Source organism: Thunnus thynnus, chromosome 6, assembly GCF_963924715.1.
Source record: "Thunnus thynnus chromosome 6, fThuThy2.1, whole genome shotgun sequence".
In the NCBI taxonomy this organism is placed as follows: Eukaryota; Metazoa; Chordata; class Actinopteri; order Scombriformes; family Scombridae; genus Thunnus; species Thunnus thynnus.
In genome coordinates, this window is record NC_089522.1 from 16,061,292 (window position 1) to 16,087,440 (window position 26,149).

The window sequence follows — 26,149 nt, forward strand, 5'->3', positions numbered from 1 at the left end:
TCAGTGGTGGAAGTACTCAGATCATCTAGTTAGGATAAAAATACTAATACAACAATGTAAAATTAGTAATTTACAAGTAAAAATCCTGCATTTAAAATCCTACTTAAGTAAGAATACAGATGCATTATCACAAAAATGTATTTTATGTCTCAAGTGTAAAAGTACCTGGTTCTGTGGACGAATTCCCCAATGACTGCTATAATATTATATATTACAGTATTCATTTTTTAATACTGGTACATCAATGCAAAAGATGATTAATTTTGAAAATAAGGAAAATGTTCTGCTACAAAATTTGTCATTTTTTAAAAAAACTTTTCTGTTATCTCTAATATTGGAAAGTTTTACTCATTTATTTTGGGTGTTGAACAGTTATTCAAATAATACCACCTGCTAGGTTTAGAGAGGAAATCTCTCTTTGAAGAGAGAAGTGCTAACAACTCATGCAGTGACATCTGAAACTTGACAAGGGGCCCCAAATAGATATTGCTTTTTTGTAAGAGGTCTCAAGTCAAAAAAAGTTGGGAACCAGCCATTTAATCTTCAATATTGCATTGTATGTTTTTATGTAAAATGTTAATCTGAAAAGTAAAAAGTAACTGTCAAATAAATGTGTATGATAAAAAGTACAATAGTTCTACTGAAATGTGATGGAGTAGGAGTCAAAAAGTACAAAAAGCCATTCTACTTGAAGGCCATTACCGCTATTCCATAATTGAATAAAGCATATAATTTGGTATTTTGTATTTTTATGGTATGTGTTATGTCCATTGGAGTCACTTTAGTTTTGCCGTCATACACTCATGTACTTTTATGTGTGTATGGATCCCTTGTTTTTTAGTACTGAAGTTCTTGTATTGCCCACATGTTGTAGATAATATGGTCCAAAAATAGGAATATATAGTGTGCGTGTATATATATATATATATATAATTTGTATGTAAGTATGACTGAGCCAGTGGTTTGTAAATTTAAAGAAAATTGTCAAAACCAACCGTTTTTATCATTCTGTATCACTTAAATTCTTACTAAGAATGACTAAAAAGCTGTTTACATAATAATTGCTTCCTCCATAGTGATTAGATATAACGTTAGATATGGTTAAAAACTTCTGAAGTGAATGAGAAAGGAGTCTTTTTGACAGGTCTACCACACTTCAAATGACCTTTTTTTCATCCAGTTTCTAGGCTGAGAGGGGAAATATTTTCTTGTATGTGCCTGTATGTCCAAAAAATATGAATCACCACAGGAAACTTGTTAAAAATGGGTCCCAAAACCAGCCAAGCATTTGCCCTCAACGTCCGGGTACATATTTAAACCAACGTCTGGCTACGAGAGTTGACGTGAACTCTCGCGATGACTCGACGTCGAGGGGAGTGTCAAATTCCAAGAGAGAGGAGAGGAGAGGGAGCCAGAGAGAGGGGCGCAAGGGTAAGTTTGTAAACACTTTATTACCCTTTAAAGTCACCATAGATATGTCCTCTACATTAAACTACGACAAAGTAGCGTCCAGCGCGACAGTTTTCATTGTTTGTTACGATTAAAACTGCACGTCTGTGTAATTGTCAAACTGTTGTGGCAGTTACAACGTTTCATTCGGATTCACTGTCTCGCTTTGAACTCAAGTGTAAGTCTGCTAACCAGTCAACTGCTAGCTCCTCTCTTGCTTTTGTGAATTTTTGACTGTCTGTAATGCCTTTAAAATATACCAGTTCAACTTCAACTCGGACTTCATTAAATTAACGTTAATGTTTGTTTGTTGTCATCGCGGAAACTGGTTGTAGCGCTGTTATTACTCATTTTGAATGTGCGTTCGGCCTGTTGTTAACGCTAGCCACACAGAGCTAGCCATTAGTTTTATCGTGGACACAAACGTTAATTTCGGGGTTTTAACCAATAAGATTCTGTTCTCCGATGTTATTGACAGCGTCCAAAGCTTCGCATGCGTTAGATGTTGTTGACTGACGTGCTTATAGCCAATTGCTGAAAAGAATAGGCGGTCTTGTTACGGGAAAAGGCAGGGCTTTAAGTGCGCCCGTACGTAGCCAGAAGGTAATGGAGGCTAAAAAAGACAAACTTTTCAAGCCAGTCAGCGTTGTCTGGAAGAGGGAACTAAAATGTGCAGGACTGTGGGATTTCAGGTTTATTATTAACCTCTCCTTCATGCCCGAAACTCCACAAAAAAATAACCGCCCGTCTGTTTTTTTGGCGGTAGACTTTGCTATGAAGTACTTTGTTGATCCCCGTGGGGAAATTGATCCTCCGCATTTGACCCATCCTGTACACACACACACACACACACACACACACACAAGGAGATGGACTATGGTGTCTATCTGGGTTTGCAAGAAGAGCCTAAAAAGAACTCAAATCTCAAGTAATAATGATATCCATAGTATTGCAATCTGAGCTGTTAAACGCCCCAGGATCCACATCCCCATGCATGTCAACACCTTCATTGGGAATGTAGGTCATGTTTTTGGCAGAGTTGTACCAACTTCCATCACATAGAGAAGTGTTAACACCAGAAAATACTGCAGCCCGTTTTTGTACAATCAAACATCTCGACCCTCTCTCAGTAGTGACGTATGTGTATGTTTTGAAATTATGTGCACCATAAACGTTCTTTGATACAACTTAAACATCATCACATTAACACATCTGGTGTTTAAATCTAATATTTCAAAATTATATGTTGAGCATGCATGCTTTTATGGATACAATTTTGCCTGAGGCTGAGATGTCAGTGATACAAAATGCTCTATTTATGCTTAATGCTATAGGGCATAAATTATTTACCAACTTTGTTTCAGTACCAGAGGCTGGGCAGGCTCTAATTTTGATGAGAGAAAAAAACATCAAGTGACATGATCTTTTTATTTTGACTTTGTAGTTACTGAACTAAAACCTTACGGCCAGTGCTGATAAAAGTTCCTGAATCAAATCGTCACAGTGTTTCTGATTTAATTTTAGATAAATGCCCGGGGTCCATCCTGCATTGTCCTGCACTGTGTGCTAGCTCGGCATGGATTTAGCTTTTAGACCTTGTTAGTTATGCAGACATGGATATAGGATTTCATTTGTTCCATTTACCAAATCTCGGGTTCACTTTGCTTACATAAATACATATTGGCTGTTGCACACACCCAGTTACAGCCTGGATCTCCTGTCTCTAAAGCGCATAACTCACATTTACAAGACCTCACCTGTGATCTAGTAAATACCCATGACCCCTCACTTAACCAATCGCTGACTTTTTCTTTATTTCTTTTTCTTTCTTTCTTTCACTATTTCCTCATTACCTCCCCCTCCTTTACTTTTTTTCTTTTTGTGGGGTCTCCCCTACCCTCTGGCAATTCAAGCCTCGGATTCCAGCGTCATGGCTGCAGCGTGAGCTATTAATACAGTTTGTTTAGTCAGTTTCCTAGCAAGCTGCATCAAACACTGGATGGCTGTGGCTGATTATAGCTGGGACTCGTTCCCCTACACCTGCTGAGTCGGAGAAATCCAAGTTAACGGTGGGACTTTGGCAGCAGCTCAATGAGGGGGACAGGATTTAGGGAACTTTGAGTGCTTCCAACATGTCACCTTGGATGAAAGGAGGCAAAAATAGGTGGACTTTGTATCCAAACCTGTGATGAATATTAGCGATGTGTCTCAGGACTAATGTAACTAGCAGATTGATTTATTGTCTCACACAGAGTTGAGGCTGCATGAAGCAGAGCGTTTTACAGGACGCCGTAAAACTCACACTGTCGATTCATTAATTATGCTCAGGGTTTATTCTCAATGAGACACATATGACAAAGTAATAAACATTCTGTACAGGCATGTGAATCTAGCAGAGGATTTCAGATAGGACTGCAGTTTTAGAAGATACCCTTCCAGATAGATTGTCTTACCACAAAGCCACGCAATAGATGCCAAAGAAAGGACCACAGAACGTGGTTAAGATATTGGTTGGTGCAGCTATGAAAACAAATGGTATTTTTCCACCCCTGTCATCTGGAATTTATGGTGGACTTCCCACAAAATCAAATCCCCACATTTCATGTCGGTGCCAGCCAGCCAAGTTAATGTCTAGCATGTCTTTAGTAAGATGTAAACTCTTGAAATCTGTTCCCCACTCCTCACGCCAGATGTGTCCATTTCCCCACACAGTCCACACCCTCGGTATAACGAGCTAGTCGGAGTATCTCGTTTGCAGACACATCTCTGCACAAATAGACTCACTGGATTGGAAGCACTTTGTGAGGGCCCTGGCACTGACCTGTTGCTTTTCTCCAGAGCACGGGAGGTCTGCTAGAAATCAGACTGCTCTGCTTCATCGGTCCTTTTGATCTGTGCAGACAGGGACGACGCTTTTGCTTGCAAACAGGACGCAGGCCCCTTTCCTCATAAAGACATGGAGCTGAGAGACACAACGGTTAGGCCTGTTGCAGGCCCAGCGTCATGGGAGAGCGTCATATTCCAGCGCAAGGCTTCAGTAATCATGTGTTGGCTCAGAGGCAGCTGTCCTCGGCAGAGGGAGAGATGGAGGGAGGAAGGAGGAAAATATACTGACTTCACATTGGGAAAGCTTTCAGACATTTATGCCTCGCCAACATAATGAATAATCTGTCCCACTCAATAATGTTAGGCTACATGCTCCAGCCATGTAGTAGGTACAATAGAGGTTAATGTGGTCAGTAACACAGTAATATTACAATATTAAATATTTTTAACTAATGTTGCCTTCCAGTTTGTGGGAAAGCCATAGATATTATGTTGGATTAATCCATCAGCCGCTTTTTGAAATGAACATGATAAAACAAGCATTACAAACAAGTCAAAACAACACAGAAGTAAAGAAGGTTGTCATGTCAAATTATCGTAGCCAAAGTAAAATTTTAGGAAGTGGATCGCTAAGACATCAAAGGCAAACATTTTGAAAGGCTACTACTAAACCATTAAGGCCAGACTCCATCCCTCCTCATGTATTTTAGCTGAACCTTATTGAGTCTTGCAGTTGTAGTTGCTTTTGTTTATTGAACGGTACATACTTGTATACATAGCAAGGGCCTTTGATGCATGTTAGTAGTTTCTGTACTGTACTGTCAGTGGGACAGCATTGTGTAATTGCTGCCAAACGTCACTTAGCGCCAGCCGAGAGTGCTAAAACATTTATGTCCCCCGTCTCTCGTCCATTGCCATCGCCACCCCTCCAAATCCCTAATTTAAATTTAATGACCAAGTTATTTTTTTCTAAACTTCCCAGTTTGTCTTAACGTGGAGTGTTGCCCAGCTGTGCAGAGCAGTGCAGGGTGGGGTGTTTGGTGGAGTTGGGGATAGGGTTGGGGTGGGAGGGCAGCCGTCCTCTGTGGAGACAGCTGACAGAATCAGTAAGCCTCCCACAGCTTTAGCTTATGTCACTGTAGCTTCAGGCACAACAGGAGGAGAAACCAAACAGAAGCATGTGCATGTTTAACTCTTGACAATAGCATGTACTCAGGAAGAGAGGGATCTCGTATTTAGTTTGTAGTTTGGAGGAAAGCCTTGGAAGCGTTTCCAGTGCATACAAATGCCCAACAATGTCCCTCTATTTTTACAGTAACACCAAATATTTATGCTATGTTAATAGCACTTTAATAAGATTCCTTTTATGTTATTACAGCATAGAGCTGGACGATAAACTCAGTTTTTTTGATTCCTGAAATTATGAATATTCTGCTGACCTAAATTTAGTTGCAGTTGCAGTTTTTTAGTGAAGAGATTGTGTGAAGTCCATAACTTTAACTGAGAATGGATACAACAACAACCAACCAGTTAGCCCAAATTCCACTGAAAATCTCTACTATCTGAAATTGGTGATACTGTAATTACTGGGGTCAAGTATATCAGAAGTGTGACAACATGAAAAAAGGAATCGAATTATATACTGATGTATTACTCCATTATAAAAATAATATTTTTGGGTAACTGTGACAATTTATTGTGGCATTGATTTTAGATCTTATTGTCCAGCTCTAACATATCAGTAGCATTTTCATGTAATTCTCCTCAGCAAGCAGCCAGCAAACACTTACAGATACTTACTGCCATTAAAATGTCATGATATATGAAATTAAAAGTATCACAACATTGTTGGTATTCACGTATTGAGTAAAAAACTAGTATTTCAGTATTTCCCACTTCCAATCAGCGGTGTCTATTGGATTTCTCCACCAGTCACGTGTGTCTTCACACTGAAAAAGCAAGCAAGCAAGTTAGCTGGAATTAACTAGCACTAAAAGTGTGCTGTGGAGTCACTCAGAGCGTTGATGGAGATTACAAAAACAGAGATTGCGCACAGTGAAACAGTTGGAACAGAACGGGGGAGCGACTGAATGTGGGGTACATGAAGGGAAAAGGTTGGGAGGTGCTGGAGAGGTGAGCAGAGGGAGTGGTAAAGACAGAAGGAGGGATTGGAAGTGAGGGAAAATCAGACAGAAGGAGAGAGAGAGAGGGAGATATCTTTGTGTAAACGGTAGCTGTTGTCCTCTCTGGAAACGGCTCCTCATTGGCCAACCAGGAGCCCCCCTGTGTGAAGGAAGTATCACCAGGGAAACTTCGTCTCGCTGCCTCTGTGCGTGTTTTCCTCCTTGCCAGGGTTATTTTTAAATAGCATTCAGCTTCCTGCTCAGACTAGAGACTACAAGCCACAGCATCCCTGTTGTGTTGTTTTCAGGATTCGCCAGCTGACAAATCCAGAAAAACTGCAGCAATGTTCTCCTCTTCTCCTCTCCCACAGTTACATTGCATGCTTTTTGCAAAAATGGGGGACGACCGACCTTTTGTGTGCAATGCTCCTGGCTGTGGACAGGTAAGTCCCCTCCTTCCTTGTCCTGGGTTTCAAGTGTGTGCATGTGTGTGGTGTGGAGTAGTTTTACCCTTGTGTAAGTAGTGTACAACAGTCAACTGTAACTACTTATGAATGAATGTGTTTTCCTTCTAAAAGAAAATGGAGTATAGCTTCATATATACAATGAGCAAACTTGTTAATCCTTAAAAAGACTCGGGGCTGACAGCACATGTCTTCTCATTGCCAGCATAAGCGAACTTGCTGTGATTTATGCAGCTCTCTCAATGATCATCACACTAACAGCATTTTCGCTAACATGCTGTCTCCTGAGACAATGCTGTCTCCTTTAGCAATGACTCACTGGAAGCTCCAGTGAGTAATCAGAGCACAGTTATTGTTTCAACCTGTCACTGTTGACTTCTAGCGCCTGCAGACACAGGTTTGAGCCACAGCAGTGACTCAGCTGAGTGCCAATAGTGTGCTCACATGCCAGTAACGTGGTGCATTGTCGGGGCTTGGCCTGATATCACAGCAAATTATGAGAAGTGCGTTCTTGAACTCACGATTATTCAACACAGGAAACATCATGTACGAGGCTGCTTTCAGTTGGGTGTGATATCCCAGAGCTAGTGTTGGATTATGTCTCCTGGGGTCTGGAGGGAGAACATGTTTATGTGGTTAAGGAACATTTGTGATTCATAAGCCCACTTCCATCCTCTGATCAGGAGTGATCTGTTGTACACGGGGGTTTGCGGTTTGAACAGCAGGCATGAAAAGCAGCTAAACGTGTGTGTGTCAGATAAATAAATGATGATTGGTTGTTTTTTTGTTTTCTTCTCAGAACATTATGGACACCAGGGGACCCCTTTCCCTGATAGAAAACAAAAAACATTTAACCTCCCCTTTGACATGTTTCTGTGATATATGTACTCTGCATATTTCATTTGTACACATCATTATTAATTTAGTTGACAGCTAAAGCAACAAAATCACATGAAAGCTTCTTAAGGCAAAGTTGACGGTTGATGACAGTGTTGGGTCTACAGCTGTGGCAATCTGACCAGCTTTGTTTGATTGTTAAACTGTTGTATAAACAGGTCTGAGATCATAGTGGGGTGTGATGGGGCTAGTTGTTTGGATGTAGGTTTGTGATATAACAACACAATCTGAGTTATCTGCACATTATTAAGATTGGCTAAAACCTTACTTTGAGGAATATGGACATGTTTTTCTTGTTTAATTTGACAAAAGAATCCCAGACGTCCCAAATGTTAAGGCAAGCGTTCATTATTATTATTTTTTACACTTGGTAACGGCAAAACAAGCTTAAAACACAACATTGACATTAGCAATGTTAGCAAACACTCACCTGTTTACACAGCCAGCAGACACGAAGCAACATTAGCATTAATTTGGATTTGTGCTGAGCAGGTAGTGAACTTGTTGGTTTAGCAGAGATTTTTTTTTTTGCTGAAAACAGCTACCTGCAGCTGGAGATTGGGATCAGGTTGATGAGAGAGGTGAGACAGTAGAGCTGTGGGGCCATAAAATCCAAAACAATGAGTTGAAAGATGCTAAAACACTCCACGGAGCTGTGGGGAACTGCGGAGTTAAGAGATAATTCACTGAAGGTTTGTCACTACGAGCGAGCCCTTTCACATTACACACAGTCATTTGATCCATTGGAAATGTAAAAATATCAGCCGGTGCAGCTTTAAATGTTGCGTAAACACAAGCAGCTGAACGAGGAATTTCCTTAGATTAAATACAGTCAGAAATTTTAAATATTTTTATTTGAACGAGGAACTATCTGATCAAAGAATAAGCAAATTAAACTGCAGAAGTAACCGGGCATTTGACTTTCAAACTTTTGGCCCTCGATAGTTTGTGCTATGGACACATTTAAGTTTGTACCATAAAAGTATTGAGATTCAATTCCCAGTCTTACATATAAAGCCAGCTTGTAACATCATACAAATTGTTATGTTCTGCTGGCCAGAACATCCTTTATGTTAGTTTGCTTTATGTCCAAATGCCGTTTTACTGCTGCCCTTTACAAGCAACAGTTGTCTACCAGGAAAGTCTGAATCATGCCCATAATAGAACGAGGATGATTGACTCCTGGCTTTGCTCAGGGTTTTCCTTTTACCGAGTTAACAACAACAACAGCAGCAGCACCCCATTATACGATGCCTAGTATTTACTGTGTGGGGAGGGGTAATCCTAGCTGCTAGTATCTCATACAGGGAGATTAGTGGGAGATAGTTTCCTCCGCAAGACCCAGCCGCCTTGTTCAGAGGAAAGAGACAAATGAGACATGTAGTTGTATTGGTGATGTTGCCTGGTACGGCTAAAAATAAGCTCCCTGACACTTGACTGTGTTTCCACTTCACTCTCTCACGACTGAACTCGCAACTGCAACGCGGCACCCTAAAATAGGCTCCAGCGAATGGTGAATAGGCTGGTGCCACAGCCAAGATTATTCCTCCTACGTCTCTGACTGATTCACCTCGCCACTTCTCCAAAGACGAAGTGCTGTGTGTCGGAGGATGGCTGTTGGTGCTGTCTTCTAAAGGTCTGATTTGCCAGACCTCCCGTAGCTTCTATTGTGGATATGTGATAGGAAGTAAAAGAACGTAGGCTTTTTACTGAGACACAGTTTCCAACATCCACATGTTTTAAATGGCAACTTGTTCTCTCCTGTAAAAACACCTTACAGTTGCATCTGTTTTATCAACTTATTTGCTTTCTGTATTTTTCCATGCCAGTAGTTTTTACACTTCTTCAATTTATTTAGGCTACATTTATAATTTCTCATTTCTCATTCCCTTTATATTTGTGCTGTAAAAATCACTTCAGGTCTCATCCATAGTAGCTTCATAATCTCTACATAATTCTAGTTGTGTAAAGACATATGAGCTCTTGCCCTGCAGCTGTAATAGGCCCATACAGGGCTTTTAAGACACGAGGAATTGTACACCACAGATACAGTTTTCTTGTGGTTTGTCACATAATGGTACAGCAAAGGCTGCATGTGTTGAGCCATATCTCCAAAAGATTATCAGTCTCTGATTATTGCAACATGATATCTGGGTTAAGGTACTACAAGCTATTTCTTCAGGTCACCAGGACAAGTAGACAATTTACCTCTAGGCAAATTCATATATAATGTACTTATCTTTCCTCTTTTCTTGTTCACTTGTTCCAGAGGTTTACAAATGAGGACCACTTGGCCGTACACAAACACAAGCATGAGATGACACTGAAATTTGGACCAGCCAGGACTGATTCTGTCATTATTGCAGGTACCGTTTGTCTAAGAGGCAAATGTCCAGCTTTACTTTACCTCTTTTATTAAATATCCTCTCCCAGTGTTATGATGGAGACTGTTTAGCATACCTCAGCGTCAGAACGCTCCCACACTATTAGTACTCATGAAAAGCAGCTCCAAACACACATTTATGACATGGGTTTCTATATTCAATGCTAAGTGTGAACAGAGCGTGAAAGCGTTACTTTGAATAGTTATCTGTGTTCGTTCCCTTTTGCCAGACCAGACACCTACTCCCACCCGCTTCCTAAAGAACTGCGAGGAGGTTGGTCTGTTCAACGAGCTGGCCAGCTCCTTCGAACAAGACGATGATGACAAGAGAGCAAAGAACTCTGTAAGACAGGTTCGGGGTTGTTGATTTTGTCAGTGTTTTTATCTGTGGGTTTGTGTATCTGCATGAACTACTATGTACAGAAACCAAGGGAATTTTTTGCAGCCTCCCATGAAGTAAAAATTACCTTTTTTACTTCCTTCTTTCTTGCCTTAAGTGTTGATGTAGTCAGAAATTACTCCTTGCAGAAACTCCGGCTTTGTGCATGCCGTCTGTCATTAGAGAAACTATTGCAACAGTTTAAGATGGTTTTATTGAAATGGTTTAGTGTGTTTTATTGTGCTAGAAATAGAGTTTCATGATAAATACTTGCATGATAAATACTCACTTCCTTTTTTTTTGTACTGCAGTCAATGACAATGTTATCTTTGATACCTTAAGTAGTATGACTGTGAAACTTACTCTTTTTATCTCTCTCTCACTGCTTCTGTCCTTTTCAGCTCCCTGCTCCCAACTCTGTGGCTTTAGACATGAGCCTGCAGACGCCATCAGATGTGAAGGTGAAAAAGGAGGCACCTGTGGAGGTGGACTCCTCACCACCAGACAGCCCTGACTCCTTCTCTGATCAGTCAGACAGCTACATAGAGCCTCTGGTGAAAGCAAAGGTAGGAGAGAAACGGGAGGAAGTGTGTGGGGGGGTTTACATTAGTGAATAGAGAAAAGGGTGGGACCTTAAATGGTGTAGAAATGATATGGCTTATGATACGTGTCATCATGACTTTTACGGTATTACATAAAAGCATTTAGGGGAAGTAAATCATATCTTTTTTTGCCTCAAAGATGTTTTGTCTTCATTTTGAATCATTTTAATCTGTGTTTTACTTAACTTACCACACCGTTTATCTCCTAGGACACACCACCCAGGAGTTCGGCCCCCACGCCGACTATTGTGCGTCCAGGTTCCCTCCCACTACACTTGGGATTTGATGCCCTTCAGCCCACGATGCCGTCACCCACCTCTGTCATCACACAGGCACCGCCTTCCAATCGTACTCTGGGGTGAGTTAAGTTCAGGCAACATCCCTCTACTGACTTCTGCCGACCTTTTCATCTTGACTGACCTCTTACATTTCCCCTTGAGTAACTTTAAAGCTGTCAAGAGTTTGAAAAAACACATTTTCGTCACTCACAGTATATATTCTGTATCTGCTGGCTCTAAGTTTTTTGTGGCTGCACAAATTTAAATATGCTAGATGTTTTGTGCATCTTTTAAACATTTCACTGTCATTCAACTGACATATTTTCTATCTATAAAAACCTTGTGTTCTTGATTTAGATTTGATATAGATTCCTATCGATTTAAGCAGTTTTTGTCTGCTCAGCTTGGATTAGTAATGATGGATGTAATAATGGACTTTGTGGGTTGAAGTGGATAATGTTTTCCTAGATGGTGATAGGTGCTTTGTTACGGAAACCCAGTCTAAAGTTGTCATTTATACAAACATGAATGAACCTCCTGTTCCTTTGTGTCTGCCTGTCTAGTTCGCCAACCAGCCACTACCCCATGATGGTGCTTCCCTCTGGCCAGGCGGTGCCTGTGCTCCCTGGTCCCGTACAGATGCCCTCTGTCATTAATGTAAGGCATACCAACAGTCTAAATATGTTGTATTTGACTTTTATAGCTGCAAAGTTGATTTAAGCTGTTAGTAAATGCATATTTGTGTATCTCATCTGTTCTCCAGCTGGCCCGACCCATGTGCATGGTACCCAACATTCCTGGGATCCCTGGTCCTCCTCTGGGAGGCAGCAGCAGCGGCTCTAACTCCCCTTCTGGCTACAGCATCCACTCAGAGGCCAAGATGGTCAGCACTAGATTAGCTCGCTATTTTTATCTCTTTATCTGTTCTTTTTGTTTCCATCTTCACCCTCCAGCCTTCTTCTGCACTGGCTTAGTTTGTTCATCATATGACTTTTTACTGCAGTTACTTGATGTTGTTTATTTAACCCTTTCAACACAACTACACAAACTTAACTGAATTTTTGATACTGCAATGCACAGAGCTCTACGTAAGGATTCTACCTTTCAACTGCATTTCCAATGAAACCGAGTACGTGTAGTAATTGTTTTTAGTAGTACAACATACACTAAGTGTCCACTTTAGTGCGTCAATTTAAACAAACAGCTTGCTAGTTGAGTAAGAAGTAGAAGATCATTGTCAGCAAAGGCTTGGAGTGTTTTGCTGGTTTGGGAATGTTTTCTGGGCACAGGCATAAACATGGCTCTCTAAGTACTAAAAGGTCATCATCAGAATGCTGTTGGCTACTTAAATGTGCTTTTTACCAGTTCTGTGCCTTTAGGGCCACAATCCCCCAAAGCAACATCATCTGAAAATCGTTCCAGGAACACGTAATTCTTTTTAACATCATCTGCAAAGCCTCCAGAGCTCAACCCACTACATAAGGGTTAAGAGAGAACAGGATGTCAGGCACATTATTGCACTGCTGACAACAAGCTAGAACTGTGTGACACAGCATGAGCAAAGGTCTCTGCAACACCTTTTTAAATTGATACCTTAGAAGAATTTGTGTGGGATTAGATTTGTTCGATAATAATTGAACAAAATCTCCCAAGAATCAAACAAAATAAATTAAATTGAAAATTAAAAAAAAAAAGAACCACAAAGGCAAAACTTACTAAGAAACTATACAAGACATTTGATTATAATATCTTCCACTTTTCTTTCATTGATCGGAATTTCCCCTTTGCTGTCACTTGTTTCAGTTTCACTGCTGAATTTTTCAGTTTCATACCACTTGTTGCTCGTCCAGACCACTGACCTGTCACATAATTTGAAACAGAGAGACCTTCTAAAAGTTACCTGCCAATGGGGATGCAGCCCTGTAACACAAGAGCTTTGTGTCAGACCTGAAAAATTCAGCAGTGAAAGAAAAGTAGAGAATATTATAATCAAATGTCTTGAATAGTTTTATTGTCAATTCTGCCTTTGAGGTCATTTTTTGGTTTCAAATTATTTTTATTCACTTCCAATTTATGTTTTTGTTTGATTCTTGGTTCAATTATTATGAAACAAATCTAATCCAATAAATTTAAGCTTTTCCTGAGGCAAAGTGTAGTACAACCTGGTAATGATTTCAATTCATCGTGAAAACTTCAGAGACCAAGAAGCAAACATGTTGTCAAACACAGTTATTGCACGTAAAATATGTCTGTCTGCAGAAGAACACCACAGCACAAACATTTGTCACTAGAAATGAATCTACTTTCATCACATAACACATCTGCTGCATAAGTGTGATTAACAACTTACTTCAGGCCAAGTTATTTTTGCTGACACTGTAAATGAGTTGATGTCAACATAAGCCGACTTGTTAGTACAGTGTCTAGAAGTCTTCCTGTGATGTTTAAATGATAGGAAATACATAAAAAATGAAGTGCTGTTCCTGTTGAGTCTACAGCTTCTTTAATGCTTAAACCACACTGGTTATACTGTTGGTTTGGCTGTGTATTCTAATCCCTGTGCTTGTTATTGATACTGATCATTTGATTATTCTCCTGTAGCGTCTGAAGGCTGCGCTGTCCCAGCAGAGCCCAGGACAAAGCATGGGTGTCATGGCCATGGGCAGCAGCCCCATGGTACCTCAGAAGGCAGAGCAGAGCCAGCTGCTTGTCCAACATCCAGATGCTCCATCACCTGCACAACCTCAGGTACGCTGTGTTGTTTATATGCAGAGACATGACAGTAACATGACTATCAAGTCTGAGAAAAACTGAGAAATTGTAACTGAACTTAGCTCTGTTTTTAAGGACATGTGTCCTGTTTTCGTTACAGAAAATTGGGGCTGTACATCTTGTAGTGAGATGACTAGGATGTGCTCTGACTAAAATAATGAAACTATGACTCAAACTTCCCTTTTCTTTCTCATCTTTCTTCCGCTCCCCTCCCTTGTCTGTCTGTCTGTTTCCTTTTTACCCTTTGCCCTGGCTCTCCCACTAGGTATCTCCAGCACAGCCTACAGGTGGGCGTCGGCGGCGAACAGCAGACGATGACCCAGATGAGCGAAGGCAGCGCTTCCTCGAGAGGAATCGGGCCGCGGCGTCACGCTGCAGACAGAAACGCAAACTTTGGGTCAACTCCCTAGAGAAGAAGGCTGAGGAGCTCAGCACCATGAACGTCTCACTGTCGGTGAGTGGGCTTGAAATTGGTGGGCAGGGATGAAATGTGGCCTGTGGTGGCCCAAGTTAGTGTGTGCATAGTCACATGGACTGCGCTCAGCTGACAAGCTTCCAACTAGTAGTGGAAGTTTGAGAGGTATATTCCGCGTGGGCAAAATCAGATTAAGGGATGTTTTACACTTTTACTAATGTGTGAGGTTACAAGACGTGTAACCTTGGAACCTATTACAACTTTTTTCACATCTTTATTGTGTTATTTGGTGGTTTCAGGTCATTTTTACGCTGTTTGCCCAGTTCTCCACTGCTGGAATTACTGTAGTTAAAACCAGACTGTTTACCCCTGTAGAGCATTTCTTAGCTGAAAAACATTAAAATTCCAGTGAGGGGAAAAAGTTTAGAAGGTCTCTCTGTTTCGAATTATGTGACCCAGCATTAGTTGTGATTTTTCTTTTGCGGTAAACTGCATGATATGAATTTTCTATGAATTGTTAAAAGTATTGATCGGCCTGATTTTCCCTCCCGTCAGAATGAAGTGTCTCTGTTGAGGAATGAGGTGGCTCATTTGAAGCAGCTGCTGCTGGCCCATAAGGACTGTCCCGTGACCACCCTACAGAAGAAGAATGCCTACTTAGGTGAGCCTTTCAGAATTATGCCATGTTACTCACTACATTTGAATTGCTAAACAACAAAGATAATGTCTGTAGTTTTTCAGCAAAGCATGGAGTATATTCATGGTTGCCAGTTTAAGTATAAATCTGTACTTGTGTCATCTTTTTTTCCACGTAGTTGCAGAAGAGAGCATGAAAGACACCTCCGAGCCTACAGGTTCCCCTGCCCCGGTGATCCAGCACAGCTCTTTGGCGCACAGCCCCTCCACAGGGCAAAACGGCCTGAGCTCAAGGGCAGCAGCTGAGGCCATGGCTATGTCTGTGCTGGCAGGAATGGGCCAGCAGCAGAGGGCTGAGAGTGGATCCTCTCACATTATCATGGCTGCACAGTCTCAATCTGCTGCCAGATGATGAGCGATGCCACCACGGCTCAGACTTGGCTCACACTCGTCACCCAGGGGTAAAGAAGAGCAGCGAATCCCCCCACCCCCACCCCCACCGCCCCTCCACCCTGTTCCACTTCCCCAATCTAGAAGTCCAGATTTGTTATCTTCTCCTTCCCTCTTCCCTATGCTCCTCTGCTCTCTCTGACCCCCCCGGTGGAGCCATCATGCTGTGGCCTGGAGCTCAGCAGCAGCCTTCTGGGAATGGACTGAGACTTTTGAGAGAGCTTCCTGTTCACTTTGCCATAGACTACAGGGGCTGGACTCCAACCTCCCCACCCTCGTTGCCCCCCCCCCCCCACCCCCTCCACCCCGTGCCTCCCCACTCATCTCTCCTCACCCTCAGTCAAAATGACTCTTCACTGGACTGTAGGGCTGCGTCGCTCTGAGTGTACTGCCGTAACGAACTTCCCACGTGGACATGTAACACACACACACACACACGCACAGTTTCAAAGATACAGGTGTTGCATAAACATTCACGATCAAATCAGATACCAAACAACACACAGGGCTTTACACTGTTTTCAGCAGGGAATAGTGCCTTGTGCTCCTTCGACTTTTTAGCCATGCACACGCCCACACACGTCATCACAGCATACGTCCCTATACATACTTGGCTCCAAAGATGCAGTAGTTGTCTAGACTTCAGTGACTCAGATCTCAAATATTCACTCAAACCTTTTGTAAGCGGTTCCACCTTAAGGTGATCTCAACATGGACCCAAAACCCCTTACCTCATTTACACCCCTTTAAGATAAAATTTATAAACTGTGTGTGATTGGCTCTGTGTGTATGTATTTATGTACATCAGAACATAGCAGATTGCCTACTCCTGATCTGATACGTTAATAGCTAGATTGTTAGCATGTGACTTTTTTCTATTAGGGTGTTATGTCCTTGATACAGTATGTGCAGCTATATTTTTTTTTTAGTTAATTGGCACATCCTCCCAGATTAGTACACAGAACCAAAATATGTTAGATTGTCCAAGACAGTATAGCATCCTAAAATCTGTTTGTTTGAGCAATAATTTTTTCTGATCTGAAGGGAATTCAACTTCTCTGCTCCTTCTCATGTTTCCTCAAAAACACAGCAAAAGTTTTTTTTGCTGTTTATTGGTTTTCTAAGTGGATACCTTTTTCCATTTTGTATGAAACTATTCTAGTGACTGTGTTTCTCTGTGTGGGCTCTGGACTTACTGTAACTGTTAATTTCACACTTCTCAGGATGGTTGCACATCCTTGCTGCTCGTTGGAAGTGCGATGAATCCCTTATGCTCTTTACCAAACCTAAACTAAGCCATAATAACAACAACAACAACAATGACAACAACAAAAAAAAAAAACAGATCTCTGAATGTCCAAAGTCCACCTGGTACTTGTCCTCGGGCAGGAAGTAAATAGCCTGACTGTTATCTTGTGGTTCAGAGGTCACAGTGACACAATCTACAGTATTATCACTGCTTATTACTTGCACTTACGTACAGTTTCACACACAATGTCTGATGATTATGCCTTAATATCACGTTGGTGCCTCCGACATCCCCACTTAAATATACACAGATTTGCTCATGAAAAACAATATATCCTCTGAAAAATGTGTTTGCCTTGATTTGTTCATTTAATCAAAATGAAAAGTTAACCAACAAGGAACAAAAGATTTAATAACTTGTCGACTAAAAGGCATTTTAAATTCATGGTTAATTTAACCATCAGTCTGTCTTCAGTGACATAAAATGAATGAATCCTTGTCTGTCATCTGGTGGAGAGACACAGCAAAGACATCTTCACTGATAAAAGCCTTGAGGGAGGAAAAAGTTCAGACTTCTTGTGACGGTTTCTAAAAGGCTCCAGTTCTTCAGAAATCCCGCCAAGATATTTTATCATTATATTATTTACATAAACACCTAAACAAGCAGTTTGCTTTTCTTGTTTTTCCTTCATATATTTCTGTCCCTCTTTTGGCTGGTATGGTCATATATTTGCAAGATGTGATATTGTAAAAACAAGATATCTGTCCATTATCATAAGGGCATGTCTTTATGCACTAAAATATTGCAAGTTTATTGTTGCTTTGTATTTTTTGTTCATTTCAAGTTTTTGCGGTTCTCATGTCCTCTCGGCCTTTTTCGGAGATATTAAATCCTTTTTTAAAAAAAAAAAAACATTATTTTTTTCTTATCTGTACTGTATACATGAATGGGAATTTGCTCAGCAACTTTAATACCTTTCACCTCTGACTGAACCTCTTGTCCTCAATGGCGACCCCGGCATTTTGTTGTACTTTGAAGCTGGCGCTATATTTGTCTGGCAGTCCCTTATAGACGATTGTTCATATGGAATGAAAATTCAAACTATATTTAGCTTTCATGTAATTCATGTCATTGGCACCTTTTCTGTCATTTGTTTTCTTTTGTTGTGTGCTATTTTCAGCACTATACAACTTTTGTCATAACGCTTCTGATTGTACTGATGAATATAGAAACTAATTTCTTTAACAAGTGGATTTATTTTTTGTTTGTTTTCTCTACAGAAAAAAAATATGATCAGTCCTTTTACAAAAAAAGAGATTTTGTCCCCTTTGTCATATCTTCTAAGATGAATTTGGCCACGTCTTTCGACTTTCCCTGTCTAACTTATTTTTATAATTGGTCAAATAACAATCGTCATAACAGAGTTGGCATATTAATATTACTTAGAATTGTTGTGGTAAAAGCAATTTAATGAAAAATGCAACAATGTGAAAGTTGCACATAGTATATGAATGGTTTTTCACACTCCCATTGTTGGACTGATGATTTCAAAAATTGTCCTTGTATTGTACATATCTGTACTATATGAATATATTTACTTTTCCATGCATGTCCAAGTGGAATACTATGAACACTTACAGTGCTGCAGTTTTAATTAAAGAAACTACATCTTAATGAACTTTACCGTTTTTTGCGTGTTTTCAGCTTTGATACAAACAGATGTTTTCTCTTCATGGACTATGAAGTTCACATAAGTGGAGATTGAAGTTAAAAAAAGAGCTTGTTAAAAATGTGGTTTGATAAAACTTTCAATCAAATTTCCTGAAATCAAATATGATTGAATGTGTGTAAAGATGTCTTATAATACTGTATATCCTCTGTGTTCATATACTGTATGTGCCCTCCTCACTGCAGCTCCACTGATAAGATTGTATTGTTATTAATTACTTTGTAGAAAGTACTCTGGTTCCAGTTCTAGCTGTTTTATGTACTTTAAAAGTACATCCTAAACTTTTTTTTAATGTTGCTTAAAGTGTGGCCGTAGCTACCATTGAGCACACTGAAGAAAAAGGAAAATTTGAAACAGCACTGAGGCCTTAATGTAGGGAAATGTACTTTACTGAGCAGTAAACTTCATAAAAAAGTAACAACCAAAGTAATTATAGAATTTAAATACCTTCTGTTCACACTTTCTGCCGGGGTGAGGGGTGTGTTTGGGTGGTTTAGACTCATGACCTCAGTATTTCTAAAATCCTGGCTGCAGCCCTACTTTGAAGTTGATGTTTTCTGCACAGCACTCAAGTACTTTCAGAAAGGCAAAAATGACACAGTAGCCTACAATTATACTGTTATGTGGAGTTTGCTTTGAATCTCCTTCTCCTTGAAAGACAGTGTCAGTCTTTTCTTATAAGGAAAACATGCTCATAATGTTTTAGAAGTGGCCCTTAATTGCAGAGGGAGTGGTTGTCGGGGTATATTTATTTTATAATGGTGAAAGTCAGGATGCCACATTTGCTCTTTGAAGGTGACCGTTAGGAACTAAGTCAGAGAAGCTGCACATTACCAGTTTTCAGCACAAGTAGTTTTACATGAACTTGTGTTTAATTTAAATCAAGTACTTCAGTTAAAGTAGCATCAGGGCCCGATTAATTCACTATTGTCACTATAGGGCAACAATGAGCCTTTATTGCTGTAACACCCCATTCATCCGAGACTGTGCATCCTAAACTGTACGTAGCAGCATGTTGCATCAGTTACAGGTTATGTAACAGTTCGCTTGAGCCAAAACGATTAGTCAATTAAACGATTTGTTGACAGAAAATTATCCTGTAACTATTTTGATAATTGATTGATCCTTTAGGTCCTAAACAGAAATGCCAAACATTTACTGGTTGCAGCTTCTCAAATGTGGGGATTTGCTGGTTTTCTCCGTTTTATATCAATGTCAACCAAATTGTAGGGATTTTTTGGACAAAATAAGACATTTGAAGACAGCACCTTGGTCATTGTAGACTTGTGATGGGCATTTTTTACAACTTTCTGACATTCTATTGACCAAATGAGTAATCGATTATTCTAGGAAATAACTGGCAGATTAATTGATCTTATATTTTGCTCACAACTCCAGAAAACAACTAGTAAGCTCATTCCTATTACTGGAATATCACCATGTCCCTGTTTAAAAGCGTTTCAATTTGTTTGTAGTCTCTTAAGTGAACTCAAAATTATTTGGATGTGTGCAGTTAAACAAATTCCTAATAGAGAAGAGAAAAGAAGAAAAAACAAAGTCCTGATACACAAATCTGTTTTCAGTTTGTGGACTTTTTCTCTAATCTTTGATGTGAGAAGTTTAGAGGGAAAAATCAGTATTTGGTGGAGCTGTTAACAATTCATAGACATCTGAAATGTGACCCTGACTACACACTGCTTTATGTAAGACGTCAAAAGCCACAAAGGTTGGAAACCACTGGATTCATCTTTAACATTGTGTTGTATTTTAAAAGCTTGTATTATCGATGGTATCAAATCTTCATCTGAAAAGTAACTAAAGCTGTCAAATAAATGTAGTGGAGTAGAAAATGGAGTAGAAAATACAATATGAAATCTAGTGGAGTGGAAGTATAAAGTAGCATCAAATACTCAAATACTCAAGTAAAGTACATGACTGATATATTATTATATGACATTAGATTAAGCAGCATGTTACTGTTGTAGCTGCTGGAGGTGGAACTACTTTGAACTACTTAATAGAACCACTTTGAGGGGCCTTGAGTAAATGTAGTCTCCACCTCTAGTTTTAAGTAAGATATTCTGACTTTCTGTGGCTATTATCTACAAAATAAGGCTTTAGGTGAAAGTGAAATCCTTATTAATACTCTCAGTGTGTCACATAATGAAATTGAACTTTTTCTTAACTGGGATCCTCTGGAAGTCTAATGTGTGTTTGTGTTTTCCTGAAAAAATGACATGATGAAATGAAAGTACATCACCTTGGTACAGTGGTTCTCAAACTTTTTCATATCAAGGAGCCCTAAACTGACACAATTTAGACCACTGACCCCCATTTGATAAGATTTTTGCTTTTAGATGTTTTATTACAGAAAGTGTATGAAACCCATGACCAAAACAGTCATACATTCTGTCATTGTGTTACTTATGGATGAAATTATAGTGAAAATAAATTATTCCCCTTTTTGCTGTGGACCTCCTGGACCCCCTCCAGGACCCCACTTTGAGAACCTGGTAATAACATAGTGTACCTGTTTAGTACTACCCTGCAGTAATAGTGAGGAAGAGATGTGTTTTTGCGTGTGAAACGCCAGGGGGAGCAACAGTTTATGGTTTCAGCGTGTTTTCTCGGGATGCGGTGAATTAACCGTACAGGCGAGGTAACTGCGGTCACGTGACCACACGGTTCGCCGTTGGTGAGTTTTTTTTCTCCCTCATTATGGCGGAGGGGCCAGCCGTGCGGATGGACCGTCTCTCCCACTCTGATGCTTGTTTTGTGTCTTGAGGGAGGGCGTCTTGTTTTTATTTTTTTTCTACACTCTCCCACGACGGCCCGGTGTTTTTTCAGCTAGACTGCGCTCGTGTTTATCGGCGGAGTCATGGCAGACCGCGGCGTGGATTTGTCCGCCCTGCCAAAAGAGGTTAGAGACCAGTTGGCGGAGTTGGATCTGGAGCTGTCTGAAGGTAAAGGAGGGGAGAAGGGAAGAGGGGGGTGATGCTACAGCAGATTTTCAAGCTAGCTTTGTGTAGGCTAATCGATTACACCAGTAGTTTTCCTCCTTTTTCTACCCTCCGCTTGTAATGAATTGAATGTGGGTACACGCCACTTAGCTTATATCGTGCTAACACAGGATGCGAGCAGACGAGCTAGCAGTGCATGACAAGCAGCAAGAGAAAGGCTTTCATCCATCTCCCCCCGTGTTGCCTTTATTATCTATCTCACAGCAGACAGTGGCTCATTTTAAAGAAAAACCTCGATGTAAAGACATGTTTCTGGGCGTCTGAATGTCAGAGCCATGGCTGTGTGTGACAGACAGGGATGGCCAGAGGCAAGGTCCATCTGGCTATCAGGGCTTGACCCCTTTTTTCCTGTCATCTTGCTTATACTTATTCACATGGTGGGAATTCAGATTCATCTGTGACCACATGGCCTTCCAGTTGGACACCATTCAAGCATTTTACATGGTGTCTGTACTCTGGTTTCAGTTGGAAAAAATAAGGTTTTATTGTATTGAAACTGAGTCATGGTGACAAGTGTTGACGTTAATGTCAAAGGGCCTACAGTCATCATCTGCTCTCATGTCATATGAAGATACAGTCTGTTGTGAATGTCTGTTACTGATTACCAAAGTGTGACTAGTGGCGTTCATTTGAGAGACCAGCAAGATGTGAACAGAGCCTCTTACACCTGTGTAAACCTGTTATTACTGGGAATTATAGGTTTACCTGCCTACCTGCCCCGCTCTCCTTGTATTACAATACACTCAGTCTAGTGATGGACAAATTGTGTGTGAGATCTGTGTCAGACTTGTGCATTTAGCCAATGTGGATGCTCGTAGACATGGATGATGGACTTGTCTATTTATTGTACTTTACACATGTGTGAAGCATTCATTCATCCATCCGACACATAGTACAAATCAACCCCATCCCCCAAGCAGCTGTCCTGCTCTACACCCACTGACACACACTGTCACATCCCTGACAGTATCCCCCCCTTCCCCTGCTTCATGGCACCTGGGCCATATTCCTCCAGCTGAGGAGACTGAAGCCAATTGTCCCGGCGTAGTGACCGGTCTGTGTCGATCTAACTATACTGACTGACATTTGGTTATTTTAGGTGCTGTGATAGTATTGATAGGGATTTTTTGCAAGAGTCTTAGTACAAATGCTGTTAAAGCCTCTCACTCATGCCTGTAATAATGTCTTAAAAAGGAATATGGGACTATAAAAGACCTTGACTCTATGGTTGTGTATTTGACGATTATATGACATACTCCGATGAAATATACAAATATATGTTTACAAGCTTATTACTGTTAGCTGTAAGTATATTGGAGTGAAACCGCTGATGCCTTTTACGGCTCATATCTGCCAATATGGAAAGTAAACTGATATGTTATTTGTGCATCTGCAGGTATTTTAAGAGCTCACTAACCTCTACAGTTAAAGTGTTATTCTGGTGGTAAACCAGTGTTTAGTATGTTTGTCTGGTCTATTAAAGAGTTATACTGGTGGAGCTGAAGGTTTTAGCCAATTAATTACATCGGGTGTACTTTGACATCACAGGCCGACCATCTATATCGTGAGTTATTTAACGGGTGGCTGATATGACGATATATGTATTGTCAGGGATAGACGGAGGTCTAACTGTGATTTTGCCACACTGTTCATACTGTGGAAACAATCTCGTTACCAAGGTGTATTGTGGGCAATGTTACACATCAATGATTAGGACTGTTTTATGGCTGAATTTCATTCTTACATGATTTTGCATCAATATGTTGAAGTACTTTGATATGTCACATATGTAATTTGACATCCATTTACGATTTATTGATTGATTGTAGAGGGACTGTATTACATCACAATCTGTATTGATATATTGTGATATAAAATTACATATATAGTCAGCGATACTGGATATCACCCATCTTAGGCCTTTTCATTATGAAGTGCACTTTTTACATTCCCATCAGACATTTATTTTGCTTCACATCAGAAGTCAAAACTTGCTGTAATTAATACAGTTGACTGGTTGTCAGACAACATTATGAGTGTGGTGCTTTTTTGATTGCAGCTTTCAAGTATTGAGTGTGATAGAAAAATGTCTTAATCAGCCATAAGAGCAAAATATTTGGATGTTTGCACTATTTTAGGTTCATGCGCATCAAAGCCAGCTAGTCCCTGTATGACTGCATGCGGCATGTCACTACCTTGTAGGCTATTTTTCTTGAGTCCATACCAGCCCTCCTCTGAAGCAAGTGGAAATGCCTGTTCCTGCGTTGCTCGGATAAGAACACAGGCCTGCCAAATGGCCTCTTAAAAAACAACCCAGTTCTGCTAGCCCCCTGTGACCATGGGGACACAATGAGGACCATTCAGCTGGTCTGAGCCGCCGTGGCCAGGAGCTCTGCTGCCATTTAGGCCATTCAGCTGAACTCGGTCTTTGTGTGCACGTTGGAATGAGCTGCCTCCATAGGAAGAGAAGGGAGGGGCTGGTGATTGGTCATACTTGAGAAGATGACGTGTAGTGTGTACTACTGCTGGGAGTGGTTGACCCCCTCTCAACCTGCCATCTCTCAGCTGGGCCAGGGGTAAAAGGTCACATCCGGTTCTCCACTGTAACTAGCCTACCTGGTAAACATTCCTCACCATCCGTCAAGCAAGTTATACAGAGGCATAATGTTGCTGACACAAGCAAAATTTTTGTTTTTTGTCTGTGAAATAGTAGCTGCTGGTCCAGGCTAAGGAAAACACAACATGAGATGATTACCATTTCCTCTTACTCAAAAGTTTCTAAACACTTTTTCATGTGTTTTCATGCTTGTTTGCACAGTATGTTGATACATTCTTACAGCCTATTTGCATCTCTGATCATTGTGTGGCCATCATGAGAGCCCAGATTATTGCCAGTTACTTCCTTTCTAGGCCAGTCATCCAGTTAACCAGCCAGCTAGCATTCAGATGCAACAGAAGCAGGCTGGGCTCATTTGTATATTAAGAGACTGCCCTCAGCAGAGCATGACAGCACTAATATGGACCCAGTCTGTATCAGCCGTCCATCCTCCTCCTGACCCTAGCCATCAGTGACAGCGTGCAGGACAAAGCCTGATGTATCCTTGAGGACATATCTCTTCTGTCTCTGTATTATTTATGAATGAGATAAGCAGTGAGCTGTTGCTTTTGTTAGTAGTCAGACAAAGCGCTTATTTTGAGACGGATTACAGACGTGTGATACACTTCCTCAAGCTCACATGGTGAAGAGCTGTGCTTTTAAGGTGGAGGTCTGCAAAAAAGAGGAATAAGGGCCGCTCACAGTGATTGTAAGACAGAAATCTCTACCAAACTTCAAATGATTTCACAGCTTTCAACTCTTGCAGGTCTGATACTACACGCTTTAACAGCTTTACCAAATGTTAGTGTACTTCTCCTGCATGAGTAATATGGTCAAAATTAATGTTGCTACAATAATCACAGCATTATATAATCATCATGCATCTTCTTAAAGATGATTTATATGGTATTTTTTGCTTTTGACGGTCTAGAGAGACAGGAAACAAGGGGAGGGATAGAGAGGGTAGTGACATGCAGCAAATGTCCCAAGCCAAATCGAACCGGGAACACGACAATTACAGAGTACTTGACTATTTCCCGTCACACTATTTACAGAAAGGTTCAAAATGACAAGTCAAAAAGCCAAACTCATGTTTATCCTGTTGAGTCAAATGGTTTTCGAGTGTTTTTCTAAAACCCAAATGCTATAATTTTCTCAAAAAATGTATGGTTTTAGATCTCATGCTGTGACACTTTTGGTAAAATTAAAATTATTATTCATTCAGACAAGATAACCACAATACCCAAAATGTGGGGTGATCTACTTGCAATTTGGAACCTTCCTCTTCAATTTCTTACCACATTTGGGTGAGCTTTAAGCAATCTAAAGTGTTAACATATCAAGCCATTTTTTTCTGTTTGGATATTTTGGTAGTATACGCTACATTAGTGTAGCTCAGAATACAGAGACCACAAATCATCTTCCTCATAGCTTCAGGGCCAAGGCCTTAGGCCCAAGCAGATGGTTGGGTACTTTTGGCACAGGTCTTTTTTAATGTGTGTTTGTGTGTATACAGTATGTTTGAACATGCAAATGTGTGTATGTGACATAATACTGTCTCTGTGAACGGTTAATGATGGCTGCGGTCCCTTTCCCTCCTCTAGGCTGAATTATTCACATGCTCCCATTAAATACCATGACACCCTCACAGAGAGGTGTGTGTGGGTGTGTGTGTGGTTGGTGTGCGTGACTTCGAGATGCCCTACAGGTAAAAGTTTAGGCATGTATAGAAGACTGACAACCTGACTTTGTTGACTCAGTGCTAGGAGATATATTGACATCCCACTCATCAGCCCTCAAGACCTGCACATGTCTTCTACAGCAGAAGAAGCTCAACTCGTTGAGCGAGCTCACATGTGATGTCAGGTACTGTAGCACTGC

General features: G+C 40.6%; 2 protein-coding genes across 3 annotated transcripts in view; both read left to right on the forward strand.

Annotated features, from left to right (window-relative positions):
* Positions 1-1,349: 1,349 nt before the first annotated feature.
* On the forward strand, positions 1,350-18,601 carry atf7a (activating transcription factor 7a). Of its 2 annotated transcripts, none has more exons than XM_067592103.1 (12): positions 1,350-1,431; positions 6,770-6,841; positions 10,029-10,125; positions 10,373-10,494; positions 10,923-11,087; positions 11,333-11,481; positions 11,965-12,058; positions 12,165-12,284; positions 14,003-14,149; positions 14,439-14,627; positions 15,144-15,249; positions 15,404-18,601. In XM_067592103.1, the coding sequence occupies exons 1-12, from the start codon at positions 1,357-1,359 to the stop codon at positions 15,634-15,636; spliced, it is 1,569 nt and encodes a 522-aa protein (XP_067448204.1). In that variant the 5' UTR covers positions 1,350-1,356; the 3' UTR covers positions 15,637-18,601. The 2 variants fall into 2 exon arrangements, with proteins under 2 accessions (XP_067448204.1, XP_067448205.1); XM_067592104.1 differs by having other exon boundaries at positions 10,373-10,485.
* Positions 18,602-21,339: 2,738 nt separating this feature from the next.
* dip2ba (disco-interacting protein 2 homolog Ba) overlaps positions 21,340-26,149 on the forward strand; it is a 44,642-nt gene continuing 39,832 nt past the window's right edge. Inside the window, exon 1 of the mRNA XM_067592106.1 lies at positions 21,340-21,615. Within this exon, the coding sequence (XP_067448207.1) occupies positions 21,531-21,615 (85 nt within the window). The 5' untranslated portion in view covers positions 21,340-21,530. The remainder of the gene's footprint in view (positions 21,616-26,149) is intronic.